Source organism: Dryas octopetala, chromosome 7 (genome assembly GCF_963921425.1).
Source record: "Dryas octopetala chromosome 7, drDryOcto1.1, whole genome shotgun sequence".
Lineage (NCBI taxonomy): Eukaryota > Viridiplantae > Streptophyta > Magnoliopsida > Rosales > Rosaceae > Dryas > Dryas octopetala.
Genome location: NC_141372.1, coordinates 2,457,721 through 2,469,394, shown reverse-complemented (window position 1 = coordinate 2,469,394; position 11,674 = coordinate 2,457,721). Strand labels below are relative to the sequence as shown.

At 51.7% G+C, this 11,674-nt stretch overlaps 1 protein-coding gene across 1 annotated transcript; it reads left to right on the top strand.

The window, feature by feature from the left end:
* Positions 1-1,558: 1,558 nt before the first annotated feature.
* Positions 1,559-7,324, top strand: LOC147278392 (uncharacterized). The gene is made up of 3 exons (XM_086250160.1): positions 1,559-1,826; positions 1,913-5,288; positions 5,398-7,324. Exons 1-3 carry the CDS (start codon positions 1,559-1,561, stop codon positions 7,322-7,324), a joined length of 5,571 nt encoding a protein of 1,856 aa, XP_086106286.1.
* The last annotated feature ends 4,350 nt before the right edge of the window (positions 7,325-11,674 follow it).

Below are 11,674 nucleotides of genomic sequence, written 5' to 3'. Positions count from 1 at the left end.
ACAAAGTGTTGCACTATTATTGCCCATATGATATATGTTTTTCCTTTTTGATAACAAGGTGTATGATATGGCCCCAAAAAAAGAAATTGATAATAAAGTGTGTGATAATATTTGGTAGACTATTTTATCATTTATGGTAATTGGTAAGTTAAAAAAAGAACTAAAATGGTAATTTTAATTTTTATATCATAAAAAATAACAATTTTATAAATTTAATATAAATTTCTAGTAATTTTTAAAGCGATCACCCTTTTAAAAAAAAAAAGGCAGCAGTGCAGCACTTACCTAGTTTTTATGTGAGGTAGTAAATAGTAATGTAGAACAGTAGAAGTCTTCTTTTCAGGACAATAAAAAAACAAGCTCAGAGGCTCTCAATTATAATACAAAACAAGAAGTTTATAACTGTTTTGTAAAAATTACTTAAGGTTACAGCATTAAAAAAAGAAAGGTACGTAGTAAAATTTTTAAAAGAAAAAAATTTATTTTCCACCTCATTTCCTCCATTGATTTGTTCTCCCTTCTCTTTTATCTTATGACAATTTTTCTCTATTCAGTTAGAAAACACAGAGCACTGCAGCTCCTTCACATGGACACACTACTTGGCAAGCACCATCTTTTTCTGGAATAGCAGATTTGGCAGGACTTGTTTAGAACATGCAGTATTATATCACAAGGCCTTGCACAAAAAATTATACGATTCTAATATGCAGAAACAAGTCTGCTGTTCCACAAATCCTTGTGTTCGTATGATTAATCGTCTGGGCATAACGACAAGTCACACAAGGCTTAACGTCATGTCGTTTGGGCCTGGGCACAAAGGATAAGCCCCTCCTAAAGTTCCTGGGCTCCGACCCTTTCTGGGCTCCTAGCCCCTGACCTCTTAGGCTCCGGCCTCCTAGGCTCCGGCCTCATAAGCTCCGGCCCCCTAGGCTCCGGCCTCCTAGGCTTCGGCCTCCTAAGCTCCAGCTTCCTAGGCCCCGACCCGTGTCAACTCACTCAGATCCTCAAGACCGGTGACACGTGGCGCTCCTACAGTGCAAGTCATCACAAGGGACACGTGTCATCACCGGATTGGTTGACACTCTTCCAAAGGTACTATAAAAGAGGTACCTTCTTGTCACAAAAGGACAACTGAAATCATTATTATACTATTCACTCACTCTGCTCTCAGATCTCTCTGAACACTGACTTGAGCGTCGGAGGAGCTTTGGCCGGCACCACACCGGTGCCCTTCCCGCTCACTTTTGTGTACTTGCGCAGGGTGCTTTGGATATCATTCTCTCTCATTACTCACCAGTCGGACCCAGCTACCCGTTCCTGCCCTACTTCGACGTGTCGTCCTCTCAGTGGCGGGTCAACGGGCCTACGCGGTTCGACTCGACGTTGACTGCTTTACCATTTTTGAGCATCAACAGTTTGGCGCCGTCTGTGGGAAAGTTACAACTTTTCCCCATTGAATTCTCTACCCTCAGTTGAAGTGCAAAAACCTTCCGAGCTTCCGAGCTTCCTAGTTTCCGAGCTTCCGAGCTTCCTAGCTTCCGAGCTTCCGACCCTCACAATGTCTGACGGAGGCCCTATCCTCGAACAAGTCGACAACACCCCGCTGGTTGACAAGCGAGGCAAGAAGACTGCCGAATCTGATCAGGAGGAGTACATCCAGCGATTGGAGGCTCAGCTCCAACGAACCCAGGAACAGCTTGACCTCCAAAAAGGTGAAACACAGCTGTATGAGCGACTCCTCCGCGACAGGGAAGAACATACCACTCCCCGGAGTGGTGAGAGGAGGAACCCCCATGACAGGGACGAACGCACCACTCTCCGGAGTGGTGAGATGAGGGACCCCCCCCCCCCCGAAGGGACCAAAATGTTCCCCGCCAATTGGATGTAGGGCAAGGTAGCCATCCACCCCCAGGTTTCCAAAAGAGACTTATCCACCCGGTCGGCCGGGCTCGATCTGGCGAGCATCCTACCCGCTCTGAGGAGTTCCACATTTATCGGGACTGTCGTCATCTGCTCGATGACAACCGCTCTCGGCGAGAAGAGCATCGGACGAACCGGGACGAATCCCACCCGCGTCCCCAAGACTTGGGGGAAGAGCAGGCTCCTCGTCCCAAGCGACGACGGGGAGAAGAGCAGGTTTTCTCGGCTGGGCGCCGCGCAGAAAATGACACTTTCACAAGTGAACAAGTCGCTGACTCCGGTAACAGCGGTTCTCTTCCACCAGACCAACTCCAACAACTTTACATGGACATCAGTGAGCGCCTGAGAAGAGTGGAGGGGGGAAGTCGTGGTGGGCACCCATCTTTAGAAACAAGGGAGCTGCCTGGACCTTTCACAGCTCGCATCCTATCCACTCCTCCGGTTGGCGACGTCCGACCTCCCAAGATCACTCCATACACAGGGAAGGAAGACCCATATGACCACCTCATGAGTTTCAGATCCGCTCTAGAATCTAAAGGTGCTGATGACATTACGAAGTGTCGAATCTTCCCTTCCACCCTCTCTGGCAGTGCAAGGGACTGGTTCTACCAACTTCCTCCGGGCTCGGTTGATTGCTTCAACGAGCTCCGAGAGCTCTTCCTAGGCCAGTATATCATCCAGACCGATAGAATCTACACCACGGATGACCTGACTCGAGTCCGACAGGGCAGCAGGGAGTCCCTCCGGGAATACATTACTCGATTTCAGCTAGAGCGATCTCGGTGTCGCGACTGTGATGAGAAGGTAGCCTTCGCCGCCTTCAAGGGTGGTCTCCTAGAGGGGGACTTCTTGTTTGAACTCAACCGCCGCAATCCGCGCACCTACAAAGAACTCATGCAAGAGGCCATTGCCTATGCTACTGCTGAGTTCAAAACATATGGGAAGAAGCCGCCCACCATGGATCGCCCAAGTACCGACCAGGCCATCATAGCGCCACCCCAGCCCAAGCCTTACTCGGGTAACCAGTATGGGGGGTCCGGGAAAAAGTTCAATAAGTTCACCAAGAAACAACTTGGTGATGGTCGAGGTGGAGGACAACGAAGGGAAGAAACTTATCAGACATCCTACGCCTCCAGGTTCAAAGTCTATACGATTCTCACTGTTACTTATACAGAATTGTATCCTCAGATCAAGGACATACTCCCCAAGCTCCCACCCCGCCCACCACAAACACGGTACCGGGCCAACAAGAACTTCTTTTGCCTTTATCATAATGACCATGGCCATGACACCGAGGCATGCAGAGCCTTTAAGGAGGCAATAGAAACTTTGGTACAGGAAGGAAAATTGGATGGCTTTATAGACAAGGAGGCCACCGAGAAGGCCAAGACCGAAGGACAACGACGGGGGCGGGTCAATACCATCTGCGGGGGCCTGACCCTTGCTGGCAACTCCAACAGGGCTAGGAAGGAATACGCCCGAAGTGCTCAGCAATGCTCCGGCATTATGGCTGTAGACTTCCACCGTGGAAAAAAGATTCCTAAGCTCGGGTGGTCGCCCATTTCCTTTGCTGAGGAAGAGGAACGTGATTTGATCTTCCCACACGATGACCCCTTGGTCATTGAAGCCACCATAGCTAATTTTGATGTGGCTCGGATCCTTGTCGATTGTGGTAGCTCCGTCAACATCCTCTTCGCCTCCGCCTTCACAGCTCTTGGGATTGACCAAGAGAGGCTTGACCGGTCGGTCGCTCCTTTACTTAGCTTTTCGGGCGATATGGTCACCCCTCTTGGCGGGATCTACCTTCCACTCACCCTTGGGAGGTATCCTTCGTCCGCTACCACAACCACTCAGTTTTTGGTGGTCGACTGCCCCACAGCGTACAACGTCATCCTGGGACGACCAGCCCTTAACCAACTGAAGGTTATGATTTCCACTCACTTGCTTTTGATCAAGTTCCCGACCCCATGTGGCACGGGGGTAGTCAAAGGCAACCAGGTGTCAGCCAGGTCCTGCTATACGACTTCCGTCAAGAAGAATAAAGAGGCCATGCCCTCTATGGCTGTTTCTGTCTCCCCCACCTGCCCCACCCCGGATCCTCCCGAAGATCCTCGTGATTCATCTTTCAGAGCTATTGCCCAACCAGATGACAATCATGTGGAAGAAGTTCTCATCTCACCTGCCTACCCGGACCGCAAGGTACGGGTCGGAACCCAGCTTAGTATTGCTCTCCGAGACGAACTCATCAACTTCCTTCGTGCCAATGCTGAAGTCTTTGCCTGGTCCTATGATGACATGCCTAGGATCTCTCCGGAGGTGATCTCCCATCGCCTAAGTCTTAACCCGCAGCACCGCCCCGTCCGCCAAAAGCGCAGGCAGTACAAGCCCGAAATCTATGCTGCTATGAAGGACAAAGTCGACAAGTTACAGAAAATTGGTTTCATTCGCGAGGTTTCCTACCCGGATTGGCTGGCCAATGTTGTGATGGTCAAAAAATCAAATGGCAAGTGGCGGATGTGCGTCGACTTCACCGACCTCAACAAGGCCTGCCCCAAGGATAGTTTTCCTCTTCCTCGCATTGACCAACTGGTTGATGCCACAGCAGGCCATGCACTCCTTAGTTTCATGGACGCCTACTCCGGCTATAACCAAATCCTTATGCACAACTCCGACCAGGACCATACGGCCTTCATTACTGACAGGGGCCTATATTGTTACAAAGTCATGCCTTTCGGACTCAAAAATGCCGGGGCCACCTACCAGCGTTTGGTAAACTCCATTTTTTCAGAATATATTGGTAAGTCCATGGAGGTCTATGTGGACGACATGCTTGTCAAGAGTGTCCGGGCGGAGGACCACGTTAACAAACTTTCTGAGATGTTTTCTGTGCTCAAGAAGTACCAAATGCGCCTGAACCCTGCCAAGTGCACGTTCGGCGTATTTTCGGGAAAATTCCTTGGCTTCATGGTAAGCCAAAGGGGGATCGAGGCCAACCCCGAAAAAATCAAAGCCTTGATCGATATGCAATCTCCCAGGACTCAGAAGGAAGTGCAGAGCCTAACGGGCAGGGTCGCCGCCTTGACACGATTCATATCCAAGGCCACCGACCGTTGCGCCCCATTCTTCAAAACCCTTAAGGCTCGGACAAAATACATTGACTGGACTCCGGAGTGTGAGAAGGCCTTCCAAGATCTAAAGGAGTACATGGGCAAATCACCTCTACTTTCTAAACCCGAGCCAGGGGAAGAGCTACTCCTCTACTTGTCTGTTTCCCTGACAGCCACCAGCTCAGTCCTAATTCGACTTGAGGATAGGGTTGAGCACCTGGTGTACTATACCAGCAAGGCCCTGCAAGATGCTGAGACCAAGTATCCAGAGATAGAAAAATTAGCCCCTTGCCTTGGTCACATCAGCCCGGCGCCTCCGCCCATACTTCCAAGCTCATCCTATCGTGGTTCTCACCAATCAACCACTTAGGCAAGTATTGCAGCGGCCTGAGGTCTCTGGCCGGCTTATCAAATGGTCCATTGAGCTGAGCGAATTTGACATTTCCTACCGCCCCCGGCCCGCGATCAAGGGACAAGCCATTGCAGACTTCATTTCAGAGTCTACCTTCCTACCTGAGGCTGAGCCCTCCTCCGCCATTGTGTCGACCACCGACCCACCAACTTCTTCTACTCCGGCAATCAGACCGGATCGCCCAATCTGGTCTTTATATGTTGATGGGTCTTCTAATCAACAGGGCAGTGGAGCCGGACTTGTTTTGATCGCCCCTGACCAGACCACCATTGAGTATGCTCTTCGATTCGGCTTCCAGGCATCCAACAATGAGGCTGAATATGAGGCCCTCATCGCCGGTTTATCTTTGGCACTACATATGGACGTCGAGCAACTCCGAATCTACAGCGATTCTCAACTTGTGGTGAACCAGGTCACGCAGGAATACCAGACCAAAGGTGAGCGCATGGCCGCTTACTTCACCAAAGTTCAAAGCCTACTCAATCAATTCTCAGCATACCAGCTCATACAAATCCCTAGGGCGGACAATGAGAGGGCGGATGCCCTAGCTCGCCTTGCCTCGGCAGTTGACCATGAAGCCGGAAGGTCTGTCCCAGTTGAGTTCTTACCTCAGCGCAGCATTGATGTTATGGAAGTCTGCCAATCTGCGCAACAAGCTAGTTGGATGGACCCTCTCCTTGCATTTCTTAAGCACGGGAACCCACCCGCGGACAAGGCTGAGGCTCGGCGCCTTCGCCATAGAGCTTCCCGGTACACCATTATTAACGACAAGTTATACAAGCGGGGTTTCTCCCTGCCATACTTGCGCTGCCTTACCCCCGAACAAGGCGACTATATCCTCCGGGAGATCCATGAAGGGGTCTGTGGCAATCATGCAGGGGCCCACTCTTTAGCCCACAAGGCCATTCGCCAAGGCTATTATTGGCCGACCCTCCGCGCTGATGCAAGGAAGCTCACCCAGAAATGCATCAAGTGCCAAAAATTTGCCACTTTTCCGCACCAACCACCCGAGCCCCTAACTACCATGAACAGTCCTTGGCCCTTTGCCCAATGGGGCATTGACTTAATCGGACCAATGACCGAGGGGAAGGGCAAGGTTAAAATGGCAGTAGTCGCAGTGGACTACTTCACTAAGTGGGCAGAGGCCGAGCCCTTGGCAAAGGCAACCACCCAGACCATCAAGAGCTTTGTATGGAAGAACATAATTTGCCGCTTTGGTCTCCCTTACGCCATTATCACTGACAATGGCAAGCAGTTCGACAACAAAGAGTTCAAGTCATTTTGCTCCGCCTTCAACATCAAGGTTTTCTTTGCCTCTCCTGGTCATCCTCAGGCCAACGGGCAGGTCGAGGCAGTCAACAAGACCATTAAACATACCTTGAAGACCAAGCTTGATGCAAAGAAGGGAAAGTGGCCTGACCTCCTACCCGAAGTCTTATGGTCCTACCGGACGACCTGTCGATCCTCAACCGGGGAAACCCCCTTTTCTTTGGCCTTTGCTTCTGAAGCCGTCATCCCAGTTGAGGTCGGGCTTGCCTCTTATCGCCTCGATACATTTCAACCCCAGCACAATGCTGACCAGCTAGCCTTCAGTCTCGACCTCGCTGAAGAGCATCGGGCCCAGGCTGAGCTACACAAGTACGCCTACCAGCAACGGGCTACTCGATACTACAATTCTAAAGTTAAGCCTCGCCACTTCCGAGTGGGGGACTGGGTCCTGCGCAGTACTACCTTGGCCAAAACGGGTGCTCTAAAACCTAATTGGGAAGGACCGTATGAAGTCATCGAAGTCATCCACCCAGGCACATACAGGCTCCGCGCCACAACTGGCAAGGAACTCGGCCACCCTTGGCACGCCGAGCACCTCCGCTACTTTTACAAGTAGACAAATGTTGTACCCCCCGGGGACTTTTTTCCAATTTTATCTATGTTATCACTTTCAATAAATACAAGTCCTACCACGGACACATTTTTCTTCATTTTTATTCAAAGTGTTAATTGGCTGTATGGACCCCCGGGCCATCAGACATCCGACCCTGCCCATATCCGCCCCATGCATTCAAGGGAAGCTAAGTACCATGCATTCAGGGCGCGGTTACGGCAAATGCATTCAAGGGAAACTAAGTACCATGCATTCACGGAAGTCCTACCACGGACACCTTTTTCTTCATTTTTATTCAAAGTGTTAATTGGCTGTATGGACCCCCGGGCCATCAGACATCTGACCCTGCCCATATCCGCCCCATGCATTCAAGGGAAGCCAAGTACCATGCATTCAGGGCGCGGCTATGGTAAATGCATTCAAGGGAAATTAAGTCCCATGCATTCACGGGAGAATCAATTTCATGCATCCAAGGGAAACTAAGTACCATGCATTCGAGAAAATACTGCAATACCATGTATTCAAAAGCAGGGCATCCTACCCCATAACGGGTCGGACACCCTCCAAATCATCCAAATAACAAATAAGTACAAAACTTAATAATCAAAAGAGTTTGCAAGTTGGCACGGGCCACATCCGACCCGACCATACAACTCAAACAAAAATAGGGCAATGGTCCGCCCACCCCTGCCCCCGGGCCATAAGTACAACAGATGCCTATTTGGGATCCTCTCCCATATCACGCTCCCCAACTGGGGATGCTCTGTCCTCATGCTCTACCTCCTGGGCACCTTCCTCCGGGACGTTGCCAGGCACTTCATTGCCAGCCCCTAGCAGACCACGCACGCGGTCCCAGTCAAAGTCAGGACACATCTCCTCGAGCTCTAATTTGCAATCACCAAAGCCCATGGCATAGCCGCTGTTGTACTCATTGTCCAACTCCTGCCTAGCCTGGTCCACCTCTTGCTTGGCTTGGCTCAGCTCCTGCCCGCTCAGCTCCAACTCCTGCCTAGCCTGGTCTGCCTCCTTCCTGGCCTGCAGCAGCTCGGCCTGCAACGCCTGGTTCTGGGCAACCAGGGTACCGACCTTCTCCTCGGCTGAGAGCGCTCTGTCCTTCCACACCACGAAGCTCGACATCTCGTCCTTCATCTTCTCCACCGTGGCCAGGACACTAACATGTGCCTGATAAGTGAAGAACAATGCCTGCCAGGTCGAATGCCACGAAAGTGTTATCACAAGCTATAAAGTTTAAACTTTGGACATCTCATCAACATATACCACTTTCCCTTACCTGGGACTGTTCGGAGAAGGCCCGCTGCAAGACGGATAGTGGCTCCACCTCATCGCCAATCACCCGGTCATCCCTCCCCTTCTTCAGGGATCCTCCAAAGTCTGTCACTGCCTGCTGTGCCAGACGATCCTCCTCTGGCACTAGATCAGACGCAGTGGCTGTGGCTGTCCTCTTGCCCTCTCTCCCGGGCTCGGCCGCATCTAACCCCGTCTTCCTTTTCCTCCCGGGAGAAGCCGCCTTCGGAACCTGGGTGTTGGTAGACCCACTATGCCTCATACCCCCGGGCACCGTTGCACCTCTACTTGCATTTCCTTGGGACGAGCCACCCCCGGCCAACAGCGCCCCCATCATCATCCTCCTCTGAGCGGGCGGGGCATGACCAACTGGTCTACTTGTTTTCTTCGTATTGGCCATTTTCACTGCAAGACAACAAAAAATTCAATGAGCACAAATTATTATCTCATCAACTAATACTCCAAGAGGGGAAGTACAGAAGCTCACCTGGGACTCCGAAGCCGTACTTGGCCAACTTTTCAGGAGACAAGAGGTAGGCAGCGCTCAACTTTCGAGCAGGTCGGCTAAGCACTCTTCGCACCTCTTCCGCGCTACCCTCCGACAATGGAAGTCTCTCCCACTCACCCCCTGCAAAATCAAACAACCAAAGACTACTATTAGTACAAGCATAACATCAGCTAATAATCCAAGTGTACATAGACCAATGCATCGGCTCAGCCAAGCAACCTATTATGTGGAAATTTGTCGGCACTCTATACGTGGTCATCCTATCACTCCGGCCGAATTCCCAGGCTCCACTCGCGAAAAACCATTTTTTCTTCCATTCCTTATGAGCGTCCGGGTGGCCCACCTGTATTTGGCGAGTCGTACCATCCGTGAACTGCCCGTTTGCCAACTGCGAGCAGTACATCCACCCTCGCAATTGGGGGCTCGACTTAATCTCAAACAAGTTTGAGAATTGAGCCATATTCGGGGCATCATACCCCTCATCTCGGAACAATACATACAGCCCAATTAATGTTCTCCAACTATTGGGCGTCAGCTGAGCTGGTGCAATCCCTAACTTCCTCAACATATACTGGAAATAGGGGTGGAGAGGAAGCCTAAACCCATGGTGGAAACTCTTGGCAAAACACAAAATATGCCCCTCCGGCGGGTCACTCAAGACATCACCCTCTCCCGGGAGGCTCAGATGGATATAATCGGAAATGTGGAACTCCACCCTCAATTTTTCAAGGTCCTCCTCCGTCATCCTGTTCTCACACAACCCATCAACGGACCAGTATGTCTTAGGTACAATGCGCCTACCCACATCACCACAACTGGTGGGCGTCTCTCCATCATCGTTGTCCTCACTACCAGAGCCTTTTCCCTCACTTCCCATCACCATGGACAAGCTCTCCTGGACGGTCTTGAGCACTTTGCCCACCCCCATATTTCCACACCCCATCCGGGGTCGGGGCATCTTGGGCCTCATCGGCGTCCCATCACTTGTGGACGCCCGATCAGACTCTCCCTCATCTGTAGAACTGTTCTCATCTGAGGAAGCCATGAAATGTCCGACCTCAGCACATCTGCCCATCCAAGACAACACCATGGACATATCAGATCAATACCGGTTCCCACCCCCCTATATGTGCTCTTCTACCCCAATTTGGGACCATTCACCCTATCACCTTTTCACATGCTCAGCCACCAATCATTTATCAAAGCCAGTATTCACAATATCAATTTAAGCAGACAAGCAATAAAAGCACAAGCCTTTACCTGTATTGCGCGGCTCCAACGGCTCAGACGGTTCCGACCCACTTATCTTGTCTCCTCTGTACCTAGCCACAAACACAACACCCAATAAATTGCAAAGTCCAAAAATGAAGGCATGTTGCCTACCCAGTGCTTGGCAAGGCTCATACCCACTTGCACCTCCACCTGCCCCTACTCACATTATCTACAATTAACAAACAGAATTCCAAGGTCCGCCTCAGGCTGGACGACCACAACTTCTCAAAGTTCTCATTTTCAAAGGCAAAATCAATATATCAAGTGGGTCGAAAATTTTTATTTGAATTACCTACCTCAAAGTGTGAAAATCAAGCGGCCCGACTCAGCCACCCTCCGTGCAGCACCACCTCCAGCCCGTGCACACCAACCCGAGCCACGCAGCCCCCACTTCGCGCTGCTTCCGAGCAGTCACGCCCGAGCCGAGCAAGGCAGCACACCAACCCGAGCCGCTCACACCCCTCCGGCCCGACCCTCCCCTGCACAGCGCCTCCGAGACGCACCTTGCACGCAGACCACCCAACCCGAGCCCGAGCAGCAGCTCGCCCGTGCCGACCCGCGCAGACCACCCAACCCGAGCCCGAGCAGCAGCTCGCCCGTGCCGACCCGCGCAGACCGCCCAACCCGAGCCCGAGCAGCAGCTCGCCCGTGCCGAGCCACGCAGCCCCCCTTCGCGCTGCTTCCGAGCAGTCACGCCCGAGCCGAGCAAGGCAGCCCAACTCCTCCGGCCCGTGCAGCACCACCCCGATCCAAGCACTCACACCGATCCGAGCCCTCCAAACCGACCCGAGCTCGATCCGAGCATTCCCCCACCCCCCGAGCAGAGCCTCCGACCCGCTCCGAGCAGCCGCGATCCTCCACTCAGCCGCTCCCCGCCCCGAGCACAAATCCGGCCCGGCCTCTCCCTTCCGACCCGGCCTCTTTCCCCCCGACCCGAGCACCGCGCACCAGCAGCGATCCGAGCCGAGCCCTCCCCCTTCCTCTGTTTTTCTTTTTTAATTTCCGCCCCTTGCAGTTCACGTGAATACACTTTATTTTACAGCCTCTTTCTCTCCAAAATACATCTACAGTGACAAATGTGAGATATGGGGTGGGTCTTTTATATCTGAGCTATACTGATCAGTTTCAAAAACCTGTTTACAGAGGGCAACATCCCCCCATTAAAATCGGACGAGGTTCACTGGGATTACATCAAGTGTCTACTGCTCGGAATACAGGGTGATCAGACATTCAAAAAAAAAAAAAAAAAGGAATCTTTCATATGTAAC

Excerpts from the sequence above, each read along its gene's own strand:
- LOC147278392 (XM_086250160.1), top strand. The coding sequence starts at position 1,559 with ATGTCTGACGGAGGCCCTATCCTCGAACAAGTCGACAACACCCCGCTG. Across the intron at positions 1,827-1,912 it reads ACGCACCACTCTCCGGAGTG|GTTTCCAAAAGAGACTTATC; the intron begins GTGAGATGAGGG and ends ATCCACCCCCAG. Across the intron at positions 5,289-5,397 it reads CTGCAAGATGCTGAGACCAA|GCAAGTATTGCAGCGGCCTG; the intron begins GTATCCAGAGAT and ends TCAACCACTTAG.